The following is a 12,318-nucleotide window of genomic DNA, read 5'->3' on the forward strand; positions in this document are numbered from 1 at the left end:
GCCTGCGGAGCCGAGCCGGGGCTGGCGGCCTCAGGAGCTCCGCATCAGCCCCCGTGTCCCGCACCCGCCTGACACCGAGGGGCGCGGCGTGGGGCGGTGCTTACGGCCGGGGCGGTGCTGCCGGCGCGGCTCCGCGGCCCCGTTGGCTGCGGCCCGTGAGGCGATGTCGGCCCAGGGCGGTGCGGCCCCGGCGCCGGCGCCGGTCCTAGCCCCGGCACGGCGGTGAGGGGCAGGCTGAAGCGATGGCGGCGGACGGCGGGTGGGTGCCGGCTCGGCGGCGGGCAGGCGGTGGGGCGCAGCGGGGGTCGCGGCTCACGGTGCTGTCTCGGCAGGGCGGTGCGGCGGAGGGGCGGCCCGCGGCGCTCGGCCCCGGCCACGGCGCTGCCCGACTGGAGGCTGCGGTGCGAGGGCGGCCGGCAGCGCTGGCACTACCTGGGCGACGGCGATGGGGACGGCGGCGAGCGGCGGGCGCAGACGCTGCTGGAGGAGCACAGCCTCGGGCTGGACACGGTGCGGGGCTGGGGCGGGACCGGGCGGCAGAGCCCCGGCCGAGGGGCACCCCCGGCTCAGGCGCTGTCTCCCCGCACGCAGATTGAGGCGCCGGCGGCCTCGCCGGCGGCCGGCACGGCCCGGGAGGCTGCCCGCAAGGGGATGCGGTTCTACGCCGCTCTGCAGGCTGAGGACGGGCACTGGGCCGGGGACTACGGCGGTCCCCTCTTCCTGCTGCCAGGTGAGCCGCGGAGGGCTCCTCCGCTGAGGGGAGCGAGCGAACGCATTCGGGCTGATGCCAGAGCCCGCCTGATCTTCTAGGTCTGCTCATAACGTGTCACACTGCCAAGATCCAGCTGCCGGAGGGCGTCCGGAAGGAGATGGTGCGGTACCTGCGCTCCGTGCAGCTCCCGGACGGAGGCTGGGGCTTGTGAGTAGCAGAGATGATACTTCAGGTGGTGGCAACACTGGGGTCCAGCACTTCGAGCCGCTGTCAAATCCGCCCAGGCTGGGGGCACAGGACTCTGCAACAGTGATACCTCTGGGGGTTGGACTTGCTTGTGTAGCACTCCAGGTACCTTTTGTCACAGAGGTGGCAGGAGCAGCAAGCCTGGCTGCATCTCCTCTGTGGCACTGTATCCCAAAGCATCCTGCATCTCACAGCGCCTGGGGCCCCCAACACAAGTGGGAGCTGTGGGAGCGAGCCCAGAGGAGGTCACGGAGATGCTACAAGGGCTGGAGCAGCTCTGCTCTGGAGCCAGGCTGAGAGAGCTGGGCTGGGTCAGCCTGGACAAGAGAAGGCTCCTTAAGGGGAGACCTCAGAGCAGCTCTAGTGCCTCAAGGGGCTGCAGGAAACCTGGAGAGGGGCTTTGGACAAGGGGCTGTAGGGACAGGACAAGGGGAATGGCTCTAACCTGCCAGAACAGGGGAGACTGAGATGAGCTCTTAGGCAGAAGCTCTTCCCTGTGAGGGTGCTGAGGCGCTGGCACAGGGTGCCCAGAGAAGCTGTGGCTGCCCCATCCCTGGCAGTGTTCAAGGCCAGGTTGGACACAGGGGCTTGGAGCACCCTGCTCTAGTGGAAGGTGTCCCTGCCTGTGGCAGGGGTTGGGAATGGATGAGCTTTAAGGTCCCTTCCAGCACAAACCACTCTTGTGTGTAACAGGGTAGTGCAGAGCAGTGTTTCTCCCTGGGTTAGTTGGGTGTCCCCTTTTCCACAGTCACTGCTGGCATTCCACTTCACCCTGACAAAGGCAGCCCTGTGCAGTGGGCTGTTCCTGGCTAATACCAATAGCTGTCTAATGGCTGTGCTGTCTGTGTGTGTGTGTGCATCAGGCATGTGGAAGACAAATCGACAGTGTTTGGCACAGCACTCAACTACGTAGCCCTGAGGATCCTGGGGGTTGGACCAGATGACCCTGACATTGTGCGGGCCCGTGTCAACCTGCACAGCAAAGGTCAGCTGCTGTGTGCCAGCACTGCTGGGGAGAGGGGTCTGTGTGGACCTGAGGGCTATAGGGGACATGGGGGCTTCCAGGTAATGGGGGAACTGCTGCTCTTGCTTGCCCTTGATGGCATCTGTGTTTTCAGTTACCCTGGGGAGAACTGGAGCCTGTGATGGGGAAGCAAGCAGGGAGCTGGCATGGTTGCATTAACTCTGAAAGCTGGTACCTCTCTCTGCAGGGGGTGCTGTGGGAATCCCTTCCTGGGGGAAGTTTTGGCTGGCTGTCCTGAACGTTTACAGCTGGGAGGGAATGAACACGCTTCTCCCAGAGATGTGGTATGTGCCCCCTTCAGTGTGGAGGTAGGGGGTGTTGTCAGTCCTGCCTCCAGCCTCGACCCACAGCTATCCCATGGAAATGGAGTTTGCTGGGATAACTCCAGATATGGCCTGGAAGACCATAGCAACAAGGCCAGCCAGTGGGTGGACAGGACTGAACAGTGCCCTGAGGGAAATGCCAGAGCTTTTCCTATGTGGGCCCATTATATCTGTGTGCTCCCTGCCTGCCACCAGTGGCTTCTGCTCTTGTGGCCAGCCAGAACTGGGTCCTAGCAGGACAGGACAGCCACATCTAAGGCTGCCAGCTCTAACCATCACTCGCACCCTTCCTGATTACTCAGAGGGCCTCTGTGTGTCAGAGAGGGCAAGTATATAACGTTTTCCCATGTGAAAGCAGAGGCTGCACAGTACCAGGGGCTGTTGGTGCTCTGTCTGCCTTCAGAGTCATGTGGGGAAGAGAAGAGAGCCCTGAACTGACTCTCTGAGCTTGGGACCCTCCCTTCCCTTTACATACTGGGCCAGGAGCAATGCCTGCTGGCCTTAGAGGGAGGGAGCATCCCTGCTGGGGAGGATCAGAGCAGTGCCAGGCAGTGTGGATATTCCCTTCGTTTCTCCAGCAGCTGTACCAGCTGGAACAGGGGACAGGGAAGGGCTTGCCCTGCTCCAGGCATCCCCCTCTCAGCACACTGTTTCTCCATGCTGCCCTTGGCCCTCCTTGTTCCTCACAGTAGCACCTCTGTTGCAAACAGGCTGCTTCCTACGTGGTTCCCAGCCCACCCGTCCCGGCTCTGGTGCCACTGCCGCCAGGTTTACCTGCCCATGAGCTACTGTTATGCCAAACGTCTGTCAGCAGAAGAGGATGAGCTCATACGAAGCTTGCGGCAGGTCAGGAGCTCCCCGTTTCTGTGTCCAGGCAGGGGAGTCAAATTCCAGCAGTCAGCTGCCTCTGGATGCTTGCTCCCAGGCTGATGCCCTTTGTTGTCTCGTGCAGGAGCTGTACGTGCAGGACTATGCCAGTATAGACTGGCCAGCCCAGAGGAACAACGTGGCTGCCTGTGATGTGTACACCCCGCACAGCTGGCTGCTGGGGGCCGCCTATGGTGAGTGGGGTGGTGGCTGAGTTACGGCTGGGTTTAAACCATGGCACCAAGTGAGCTGGTGGTGGTGGAACTGGAGCTGCTTTGCACCATGAGGGCTCTTTAGGGTCAACTGCGAGCTATCTCTGGAACTGGGATAGAGACATGGGTTATGTGATCCATGGGCTTCTCCCTCCCCGAGAGCAGCAGGGCCCTGTGCCCAGGTCCTTGGGTCACTGTGGGGCTGAGCAGTTCCCATGCTTTCCTTCCCTGGTCACCATGAGAACAGCAGTGCAGCCTGCCACAGAACGTGGGCCTGGCCGCATGGGCTGAGTCTTTCATTGCATATCTCTTTCATCTCCTGTAGCCATCATGAATGTGTACGAAGCCCACCACAGCACTCATCTGCGGCAGCGAGCTGTCACAGAGCTGTACGACCACATCAAGGCTGATGACAGATTCACCAAGTGCATCAGCATTGGGCCGGTAGGACACTTGCTTTAATGTAATGATCTTGCCTTTTGCTCTTTAAGGACCAGTTTGTGACCCACCCCAGCCCTTTGCAATTGTGGCATGTAACCATAATTACCAGATCCCTCTCTGAATGCTGGAGAGGGGTTCTTCTTCAGAGACTGGAGCAATAGGACAAGGGGTGATGGGTTCAAACTGAAACAGGGAGCGTTAAGGTTGGAGGTAAGGCAGAAGCTCTTCCCTGTGAGGGTGCTGAGGCGCTGGCACAGGGTGCCCAGAGAAGCTGTGGCTGCCCCATCCCTAGCAGTGTTCAAGGCCAGGTTGGACACAGGGGCTTGGAGCACCCTGCTCTAGTGGAAGGTGTCCCTGCCTGTGGCAGGGGTTGGAAATGGATGAGCTTTAAGGTCCTTTCCAAACCAGTCTGGGATTCTATGATCTTGCCCAGGCACAGCTCCTGCTGCTCCTGTTGCTCAAGAGCTTAACACTAACAGGACATGGGATAGCTGTGGTGCTGGTGAGGGGTGCCTCTCCTTGTAGTCCAGGGAAAAAATATGAGGAGAAGCTCTGGAGAAATCTTGTGGCACCTACCTCACTAACTCAGCCACAGATGGAGCGGTTGGGATCAAGCCTGGGGACACCTCTAGATGGCTTTGTGCTGGGTGGGAGGGATTTAAGTCTGTGTTGCTGAAAGAAGCTGTATCCAGAGCAGTGACAGTGCTGCTCTCAACAGATTTCGAAGACAATCAACATGCTGGTTCGCTGGTTCGTGGATGGGAAGAACTCCCCCGCTTTCCAAGAGCATGTTTCCAGGATCCCTGACTATCTCTGGTAAGGGCTGAGTGTGCCTTACCTGCCGTAGCTTTGGGCTGTGGTCCCTGCAGAGCAGGCACACTGCGGCTCCCAGCCTGCTTCCTGGAGCTCTTGCGGTGCATGTGCTCCAGCACTATGCTCTCTCCTCCTACAGGCTGGGCCTCGATGGCATGAAGATGCAGGTGAAGTGCTGTAGGAGTTCGGCTGTGACTCAGAGGGACCCTGTCATGCTGGGAGAGCCCATGGAATAATGGGATAGCTTATTCACCCTCTGCCTGAGCTCCTGCCATTTGCCCTTGGTGCCTGGTGGCTTTGTGTGCCTCACTGCCACCTCCCCTGGCTGGGCTAGAAGTGAACAGTGTCCTGCTAGTTTGCCTCTCTGTGCCTGTGAGCTGAGGGGACAGCTCTAGGCCTCCATCCCCTTCATCCCCACGGGTCCTGGGAGAAGGGAGGAGAAAGACAGGCTCCTAATACTGCATGAGGACTCAGCTGTGCTTCTCTCGTGGCTGTTGTGTCCCTGTACCACCTCTCCTGTCTCAGCTGCTGTCTCATTTCCTATTGTATTGCTGTTCCTGAGCTGCTGCATCTGTCCCCTCTATGCCAGCACATCAGCCATGATGTTGGGTGACACAAAACTGAGGCATAGGGTTGAGGGAGCAAGGGGGTAATCCAGGAGGGATGTGCTGTCCCATAGACCCCACACCTCGGTCAGGCTGTTGTCAGGACCTGCTCCTCACCATCTGCTTTCTCTCTTCCAGGGCACAAATGGATCCCAGCTCTGGGACACTGCCTTTGCCATCCAAGCCTTCTTGGAGGTAATGCTTTTTGGAGGGTATGATGTGATTGCTGTGGTCATGCAAACACCTTAGTGATGCCAGCAACAGTTGTTGGCTCAGTTCTCCTTGTAGGGGTTTTAATGGGAACAGTAAATAAGGGATGAAAGCAAATCTACAGAAAGGGCTACATGAAAGGCATTAATTAACGGCCCCTAGACCAGCAGATCAGCAAGGTCCCAGCACGTATTTGTCTTGAGGGACACATCTGGCGGCCAGAGCTCCTTGCTGAGTGCTGACTGTGAACCTCTGTTTCCAGGCAGAAGGCCAGAAGATGTCTGAATTCACATCCTGCCTCCAAAATGCCCATGAATTCCTCCGGTTCACCCAGGTGAGCAGAACCAGTTGGTGTCTCACACACTGCAGACTTGGCTCAGAGTCCTGCTGGACGTGTCTGTTGCCTTCTGAAGAGCTCTTCTGAAGGGATGGACTAGCCAAGTCCTAGGACAGCCTCCTGCTTTCACTCCCTGTTGCTGGGAGAGGACCTTGGCCAGGCCCAGGGATGTTTGGGTTGGCTGCCTGGGCTAAGACAGGCTGGAAAACTGAGAGTATGGGCTTATTTGTCCTTCATCCTGTCTGGTGCTCACACATTTGAGGCACCCTTCTAGGAACCCTAGACTGAGTAAGCCTCAGCTCCTGCTGCCAGGCCAGTAGCTCATGCTGGGGGTCAACATCACCAGCAGCTTGGTGAGGATGCAGTCAAAGGTCTTGCTGGTAGTGCCACCAGTGGGAGCACTGAAAGCAGATGGGTCCTTGACAGGAAAGCACCCAAAAAGGGAACTTCAGCAATGCTTCTCTCACTTGTTCCTTGTTTTCTGCAGATCCCAGAGAACCCACCCGATTACCAGAAATACTATCGCCATATGAACAAGGTATGATGTCTGCAACTGGCCTCTGAAGGACACACAAACAGGGCAGGGATTTGGGCACAGGCGATGGGAATGAGGGGCAGCACCTCCTCCCTTACAAGAACAGAACATGTCAGAGGAAGGTGCTGCAGCCCTCCTGTCCCCTTTCCAGGGTGGCTTCCCCTTCAGCACACGAGATTGCGGCTGGATTGTGGCAGACTGCACAGCAGAGGGGCTGAAGTCAGTAATGCTTCTGCAGAAGTGCCCCTTCATAGCCAAGCCTATCCCCCCCGAGCGCCTCTTTGATGCTGTGAATGTGGTAAGTGCTGCAAAAATTAGGGCCAAGGTGAATGTGGGCAGCAGCTAAACCAAGCTAAAATCAAGGCCTGAAGAGTTGTTAGATCTGATATTACTTAGCCTGTACAAGGCCTGTGGCCTCGTGTGGAAACACCATTATTTACTGTGATGCAGAGCTACATATGCAACATAATGTAATGTGATGGTCCAGACTGTCAGTGTCAGATGTCAGTGTAGTTTGGGACCTGAGTTGTCTGCCCACCCCATGGACTTGTGGGTCTGTGTCCTCACACCTGGTTTGGGGCAGACTGGGGTGGTGGCACTGCCTGTGAGCCAGTCCCAACTCTTCTCTCTTCTTGTCTGGGCAGTTGCTGAGCATGAGGAACTCGGATGGAGGCTTTGCCACGTATGAAACCAAGCGAGGAGGCCACTTACTGGAGCTGCTGAACCCCTCAGAGGTGTTTGGTAAGGGGAGCTGCATGGGGATGGTCATCCTGTGCACTGCGAATGGACACAGTGGCTTGGCCTTGCTGTGTGCCTGGCTTTGCTCCACGACCCTCTGTGGGATAGTGTGAGGTAACTGATGCCCTTCACCTTCAGGTGACATCATGATTGACTACACCTATGTGGAGTGTACATCCGCTGTCATGCAGGCACTGAAACACTTCCATGATGAGTTCCCTGAGCACAGAGCTCCAGAGATCAGGTGAGGCACTGAAGACAAGAGCTGGGTAGGGGAGAAGACAGGCTGCAGTGTCCCATGCTGCCTGCTATGGCCTCTGTTGGCACAGCCCCTGCTGAGCCCTGTCAGGAGTCTTGCCTGGATCTCTGCACTGGCATGGAGCAGCCCCTGGGGTGGCCACTGGTATCTGCACAGCTGGGATGCTGGTGACTTCTCCAAGCCAGAGCCACCCACAAGCAGCCTCTTAAGCCTGTTTGGCATCAGGCTGGGGGAAATTGGTAGAGATCTGCCTCCCTCTTGACTTAGCATTTGCCTTGACCTTGCAGCCAGCTGTGGGCTGTGTCCTCTGCTTGCTTGCTGGCATGGAGCACCCAGCTGGTGCTTGATTTGACTCTTAGATCCTGAACAGTGTAACTGCCTGTCTGCGTGCTCTTGCCTCTTGAGCCTTATAACAATGGGACCTATCAAAGCCTTAGAGGAACTCATGGATGCTCTTGATGAAGCAACTGCTTCTGAAATGGGTGCCTTTTTCCTGACCAGAGAGACTCTGCGGAAGGGCCTGGACTTCTGTCGCAAGAAGCAGCGAGCTGATGGGTCATGGGAAGGGTAAGCAGTGCTCCATGGCTGCCCCAGTGTGAGAAGGACCAAGAGGACAAGCATTCCTGGCTGGTGGGATCTGTGGGAAGGGCAAATGGGGCTGAGTAGGTTCCTTGTGCACTGCACAAGATGCAGACAACCCCTGAGGTGGCTCCAGCTTCTCTGGTCCCAGAGTGATGAAGGCCGATGAGTGAGCTGGGAGCAGGGGGTGGTGGGACTGGGCATGGCTGTGTCACAGGAGAAGGCACAGGCAGCTCTATGCCTGGCTGCGTCTGTGTGCTGTGAACACCTCAACCTGAAGCCCTGCACCCCTGAAAGTGCTTCTCTCCCTTTCCTTCTAGGAGCTGGGGGGTTTGTTTCACCTACGGCACCTGGTTTGGGCTGGAGGCATTTGCCAGTATGCAGCACACGTACCATGATGGGTGAGAAGTCTCGTTCCTCTGCCTCTACCTACCTCTAGGGCTGGGGCAGGACACCATGGCAAGGCTGGGTGGATGCCCTGGCTGTGCATAGGCTTTCCTGCTCCTCCCAAATCCTGTGCCTCCGATATCAGGCATTGGAACAGGCTGCCCAGGGCAGGGCTGGAGTCACCGTCCCTGCAAGTGTTCACACACTGTGGAGACGAGGCCTCAGTGCCATGGGTCAGTGGTGGCCTTGGCAGTGCTGGGGTAAGGGTTGGACTGGATGAGCTTAAAGGGCTTTTCCAGCCGGGTTGATTCTGTGATTCTGTGCTATTACCAGGGCGCTCACTGGGCCTAACTCTTGGGGCAGCCCCAGCCATGGGCAGAGCACAGCTCCTGTTTGCAGCTGGGACATAGGTGTGCAAACAGTGTGTCCCCAGCTCTGATTCTCTGCCCCATCCTCACAGGGCTGCATGCCGAGAGGTGGCCCAGGCCTGCCAGTTCCTCCTCTCCAAGCAGATGGCAGATGGCGGGTGGGGAGAGGACTTCGAGTCGTGTGAGCAGCGCACCTATGTGCAGAGTGCCGAGTCGCAGATCCACAACACGTGTTGGGCCCTGCTGGGGCTCATGGCTGTCAGGTAGGAGCAACCCTCATGGGTGATCAGTGGGAAATGCAGGCTCAGCAAGGTGCAGCTGCCTGGCTGGTGTGAGCAATGCCCGCAACCGTGTTTGTGATCTTGTGGTCACATCAAGGGACTGGTCTGCACAGTGCTCCACTGACGCTGGGGCTCATAATGCTGGGCATGGGAGAGACAGTGCAAAGCAAAGGTCTAAATCTCAGTCACAGGCTTCCAGCCTGGGCGAATGTTGCTGTACTCATGACACCTGGTGTGTTATGGTTGTGAGGGGCTGACCCAAAGAACTCAGCATGCTTGGGACAAGCTCAGGGCAGCCTGGAGGTGGTTGAGTTCCCTAGGTACATGAATAGCTAAGTTCTCCAAATAGATGGGTTTGCAGATGCTTTGGTAAGAGTGTTCACATCTCCCTCATGCTTTGCAGGTACCCTGACATTGACGTGCTGGAAAGGGGCATCAAACTCCTGATTGACAAGCAGCTGCCCAGCGGGGACTGGCCTCAGGTACATCTTCCCTCTGGTCTTTCCAGGGGGTTCCCAGATGTCCTGGGCATTGTGCAGCCATTGCAAATGGTGTACTTTCCCTTACCTGGAAGGGAGGCCCTGTGTGGCTTTTAGTGGGGGACTTCAGGAAGGCAGTGTGCTCAATGCCACATCTTGGACACGCTGTGGTCCCCTGTGACCCCCTTGATCTCTGTCTCTCTCTTAGGAGAATATTGCTGGTGTATTCAACAAGTCGTGTGCCATCAGTTACACTGCATACTGCAATGTCTTCCCCATCTGGACACTGGGCCGTTTCTGCCGGCTGCATCCCAACAGCCCTCTTGCTGGGAAGCTGTGCTCCGGATACTTGGATGGGACAGGAGAGACTGTGCCAGAGGCTTTGTCTGCCTGAGACCGGACCATCGCACATGCCATGGCCTCTGACTTGTCCCAGATACCAGCTGCTGCATGGGGCCACAGGGGTGTTTGCTGCATAGGGTATCTTGGTGCTTATCTTCACCATGTGGGCTGCTGCTCTGCCATGGAGGCCTGCTGCTGAGCCTCCTTCTGTTGAACTTCCTTCAAAAATACACTTCTAAAGGGTTTTCCCAGGTACATCCTCACTCACGGGACAGGGAGTGAAGTGCCTTTTCCAGACCAGTTTGGTGATCTGAGAAGAGAACGGTGCCAAGCTGTTTTCTATTATGTACCTAGACAGACTCTCTCAAGCTCGTGAGAGAGATGCCCATAGCATCCCCTTTGCCCAGAGGAGGGTGTTGGAACTGGATGATCTTAAGCTCGTTTCCAACCAAAACCATTCTATGATTCTATGTTGGGTAGAACAAGGGTGCCTTTATCTTCCCCTCATGCTGCCCAGGTTGGCTTTCTACAGCAAGAGGACTGGGGGCCTCCCCTGTGCCCAGCATTGTGGTGGGGTGCACTGCACAATCCCTGCTGAGCTGGCCTCTGTGGTGTGAGTGCCAGCAACTGCCTTTGAAGTGCTTTCTGCTCTGGATCCTGTGCTGGGAGGGGAAGGGCACCTATCCTATCCTCCCCCAGACAGGTGGAAAAGAGGAGCGCTTGCCTCAGTTTTCTCACTGCCGGAACCTGGCTTCCCAGCGCCTCACTGGTGCAGTCACCACCATCATTCCTGCTTTGAAAAGAGGGAATCTGAAGCAGAAAGCACTGAGGTGATGAGTGTCAGGACAAAGCCTCCAGCCAGCCCCAGTGCAGCTGGTGCCTCTGTTCAGGTTATGGTACAGTTGGGCATTCACACTTTGTTGTCAGGAGCTGGAAGTCATGTTGACTGACAGGTTAATAAATTGCTAAAGGTGTTGCAAAGGGAACTTAACTGTGTGTTGGGCTCCTCATTGTCTGCCCCAGTCAGCGTGTCTCAAGGAGAGGGGAGCATGTACAGTGTAACCTGGCTTGAATCACCTCTCCCCAGTGGTATGGGCACCATCTCCACCAACACCCAAACCACGCTTGGAGCCTGTGCCTGCTTTGCCCTCTTCCAGTGCCCTTGGCCCTGAAAAATATAACCAAGGAAGCACCAGGCTAAAAGGGAATGATCGATTCCCGCCACCTGCAGCTTATACAGTAAGACCCATGTGCTGTGCTCCTGGACTTGCTGCCCACCAGCAGCCCCAGTCCAGCTTTGCAAGGGTGTTCTCCAGCCAGCGCACCTCTGCTGCTGCATGGGATGTCCTGGGTTCAGCAGTAGCAGTCATTTTTCTCCTTCTCAGTGGCTGGTGCAGTGCTGTGGTTTTGACTTTCAGCCTGGGAACAGCGCTGGCAACACCGATGTTTTTATTTATTGCTCAGTAATGTTCACTCTGACCAAGGACTTTGTGAGCCTCATGCTCTGACAGGTAGGAGGGGAAGCCAGGAGGAAGCAGAGGCAGGACACCTGACCCTAACTAACCAAAGAGGTATTCCATACCACAGCACGTCATGCCCACTATACAAACTGGGGACAGTTACCCGGAAGGGCTAGATCACTGCTCGGGTCATGCTGGGTATCCGTTGGAGGGTGGTGAGCGGTTGTATTCTCTTCCCTTATTATTTTCTTTATCATTACTATTATTGGTGGTAGCAGCAGTGGTTTGTGTTATACCTTAGTTACTCGACTGCTCTTATCTCAACCCGTGGGAGCTACGTTCCTTTGATTCTCCTCCCCATCCCTCTGGGAGTGGGGCAGGGGTGAAGAAGCCGGGGAGTGAGTGAGCGGCTGCGTAGTTCTGAGTTACTGGTTGGGCTTATTCATGGAGTCACCGTCCCTGCAAGTGTTCACACACTGTGGAGGCGAGGCCTCAGTGCCATGGGTTAGTGGTGGCCTGGGCAGTGCTGGGGAGTGGTTGGACTGGATGAGCTTAAAGGGCTTTTCCAACCCGGTTGATTCTATTCCATTCTGTGACTGCACCCTAGAGGCAACATCCTGTATTTGCCTGGGTCTAACTTCATAGAGGAACCATGGAATCACACGCATTGAAGGGCAAACCCTTCTGTTCAACCCATTCCTTCAGCCTCTGAGAAGCAGCTCTGCTGTGTTCCCATCCTTTGCCTGCCCACACTTGCTGAGCAAGGCTGTTAGTAAGAGTTATTTAAGCAAACTCATCTCAGGCTGTTTTGACAGCCCCATTTGCCTTTTCCAAACCCTGGACTTTTTTATGCTGTGTGTGTGACTCTACCAAGCATCCCATGTGTCTCCATAGCCTCCATTACAAGCACGAGGAGGGTTTGGTTGCTGCTTTGATCTTGGGTTTAAACTACTGTAGGGGAACCTGGCAATGTCATTGCATGCTGAGCATGTCTGCTGGCCCCTTGGGGACTCTCACCACAGGCACCACAGGATCTTGGTGGCTGAACTCAAGGAGGAGGTTGAGATACTGAGGATCATCAGGGAGTGTGAAAGGGAGGT

At 56.5% G+C, this 12,318-nt stretch overlaps 1 protein-coding gene across 1 annotated transcript; it reads left to right on the plus strand.

Moving 5' to 3' along the window:
• The first annotated feature begins 130 nt into the window (after positions 1-130).
• Positions 131-10,749, plus strand: LSS (lanosterol synthase). The gene is made up of 22 exons (XM_061348133.1): positions 131-259; positions 333-510; positions 592-730; positions 811-919; positions 1,822-1,943; positions 2,170-2,266; positions 3,016-3,151; positions 3,258-3,366; positions 3,710-3,828; positions 4,544-4,641; positions 4,778-4,805; positions 5,382-5,438; positions 5,716-5,787; positions 6,278-6,328; positions 6,477-6,623; positions 6,970-7,066; positions 7,202-7,307; positions 7,824-7,889; positions 8,222-8,302; positions 8,749-8,919; positions 9,341-9,419; positions 9,625-10,749. Exons 1-22 carry the CDS (start codon positions 243-245, stop codon positions 9,808-9,810), a joined length of 2,265 nt encoding a protein of 754 aa, XP_061204117.1. The 5' UTR covers positions 131-242; the 3' UTR covers positions 9,811-10,749.
• The last annotated feature ends 1,569 nt before the right edge of the window (positions 10,750-12,318 follow it).

The sequence above is a fragment of the Neopsephotus bourkii genome, unplaced genomic scaffold, assembly GCF_033783945.1.
Source record: "Neopsephotus bourkii isolate Nb327-2 ecotype Australia unplaced genomic scaffold, CSIRO-AGI_Nbou_v1 NB_335, whole genome shotgun sequence".
NCBI classification, from domain to species: Eukaryota; Metazoa; Chordata; class Aves; order Psittaciformes; family Psittacidae; genus Neopsephotus; species Neopsephotus bourkii.

Coding starts and splice junctions, on each gene's coding strand:
- LSS (XM_061348133.1), top strand. Junction 511..591: donor ACAGCCTCGGGCTGGACACG/GTGCGGGGCTGG, acceptor CCCCGCACGCAG/ATTGAGGCGCCGGCGGCCTC. Junction 4,642..4,777: donor AGGATCCCTGACTATCTCTG/GTAAGGGCTGAG, acceptor CTCCTCCTACAG/GCTGGGCCTCGATGGCATGA.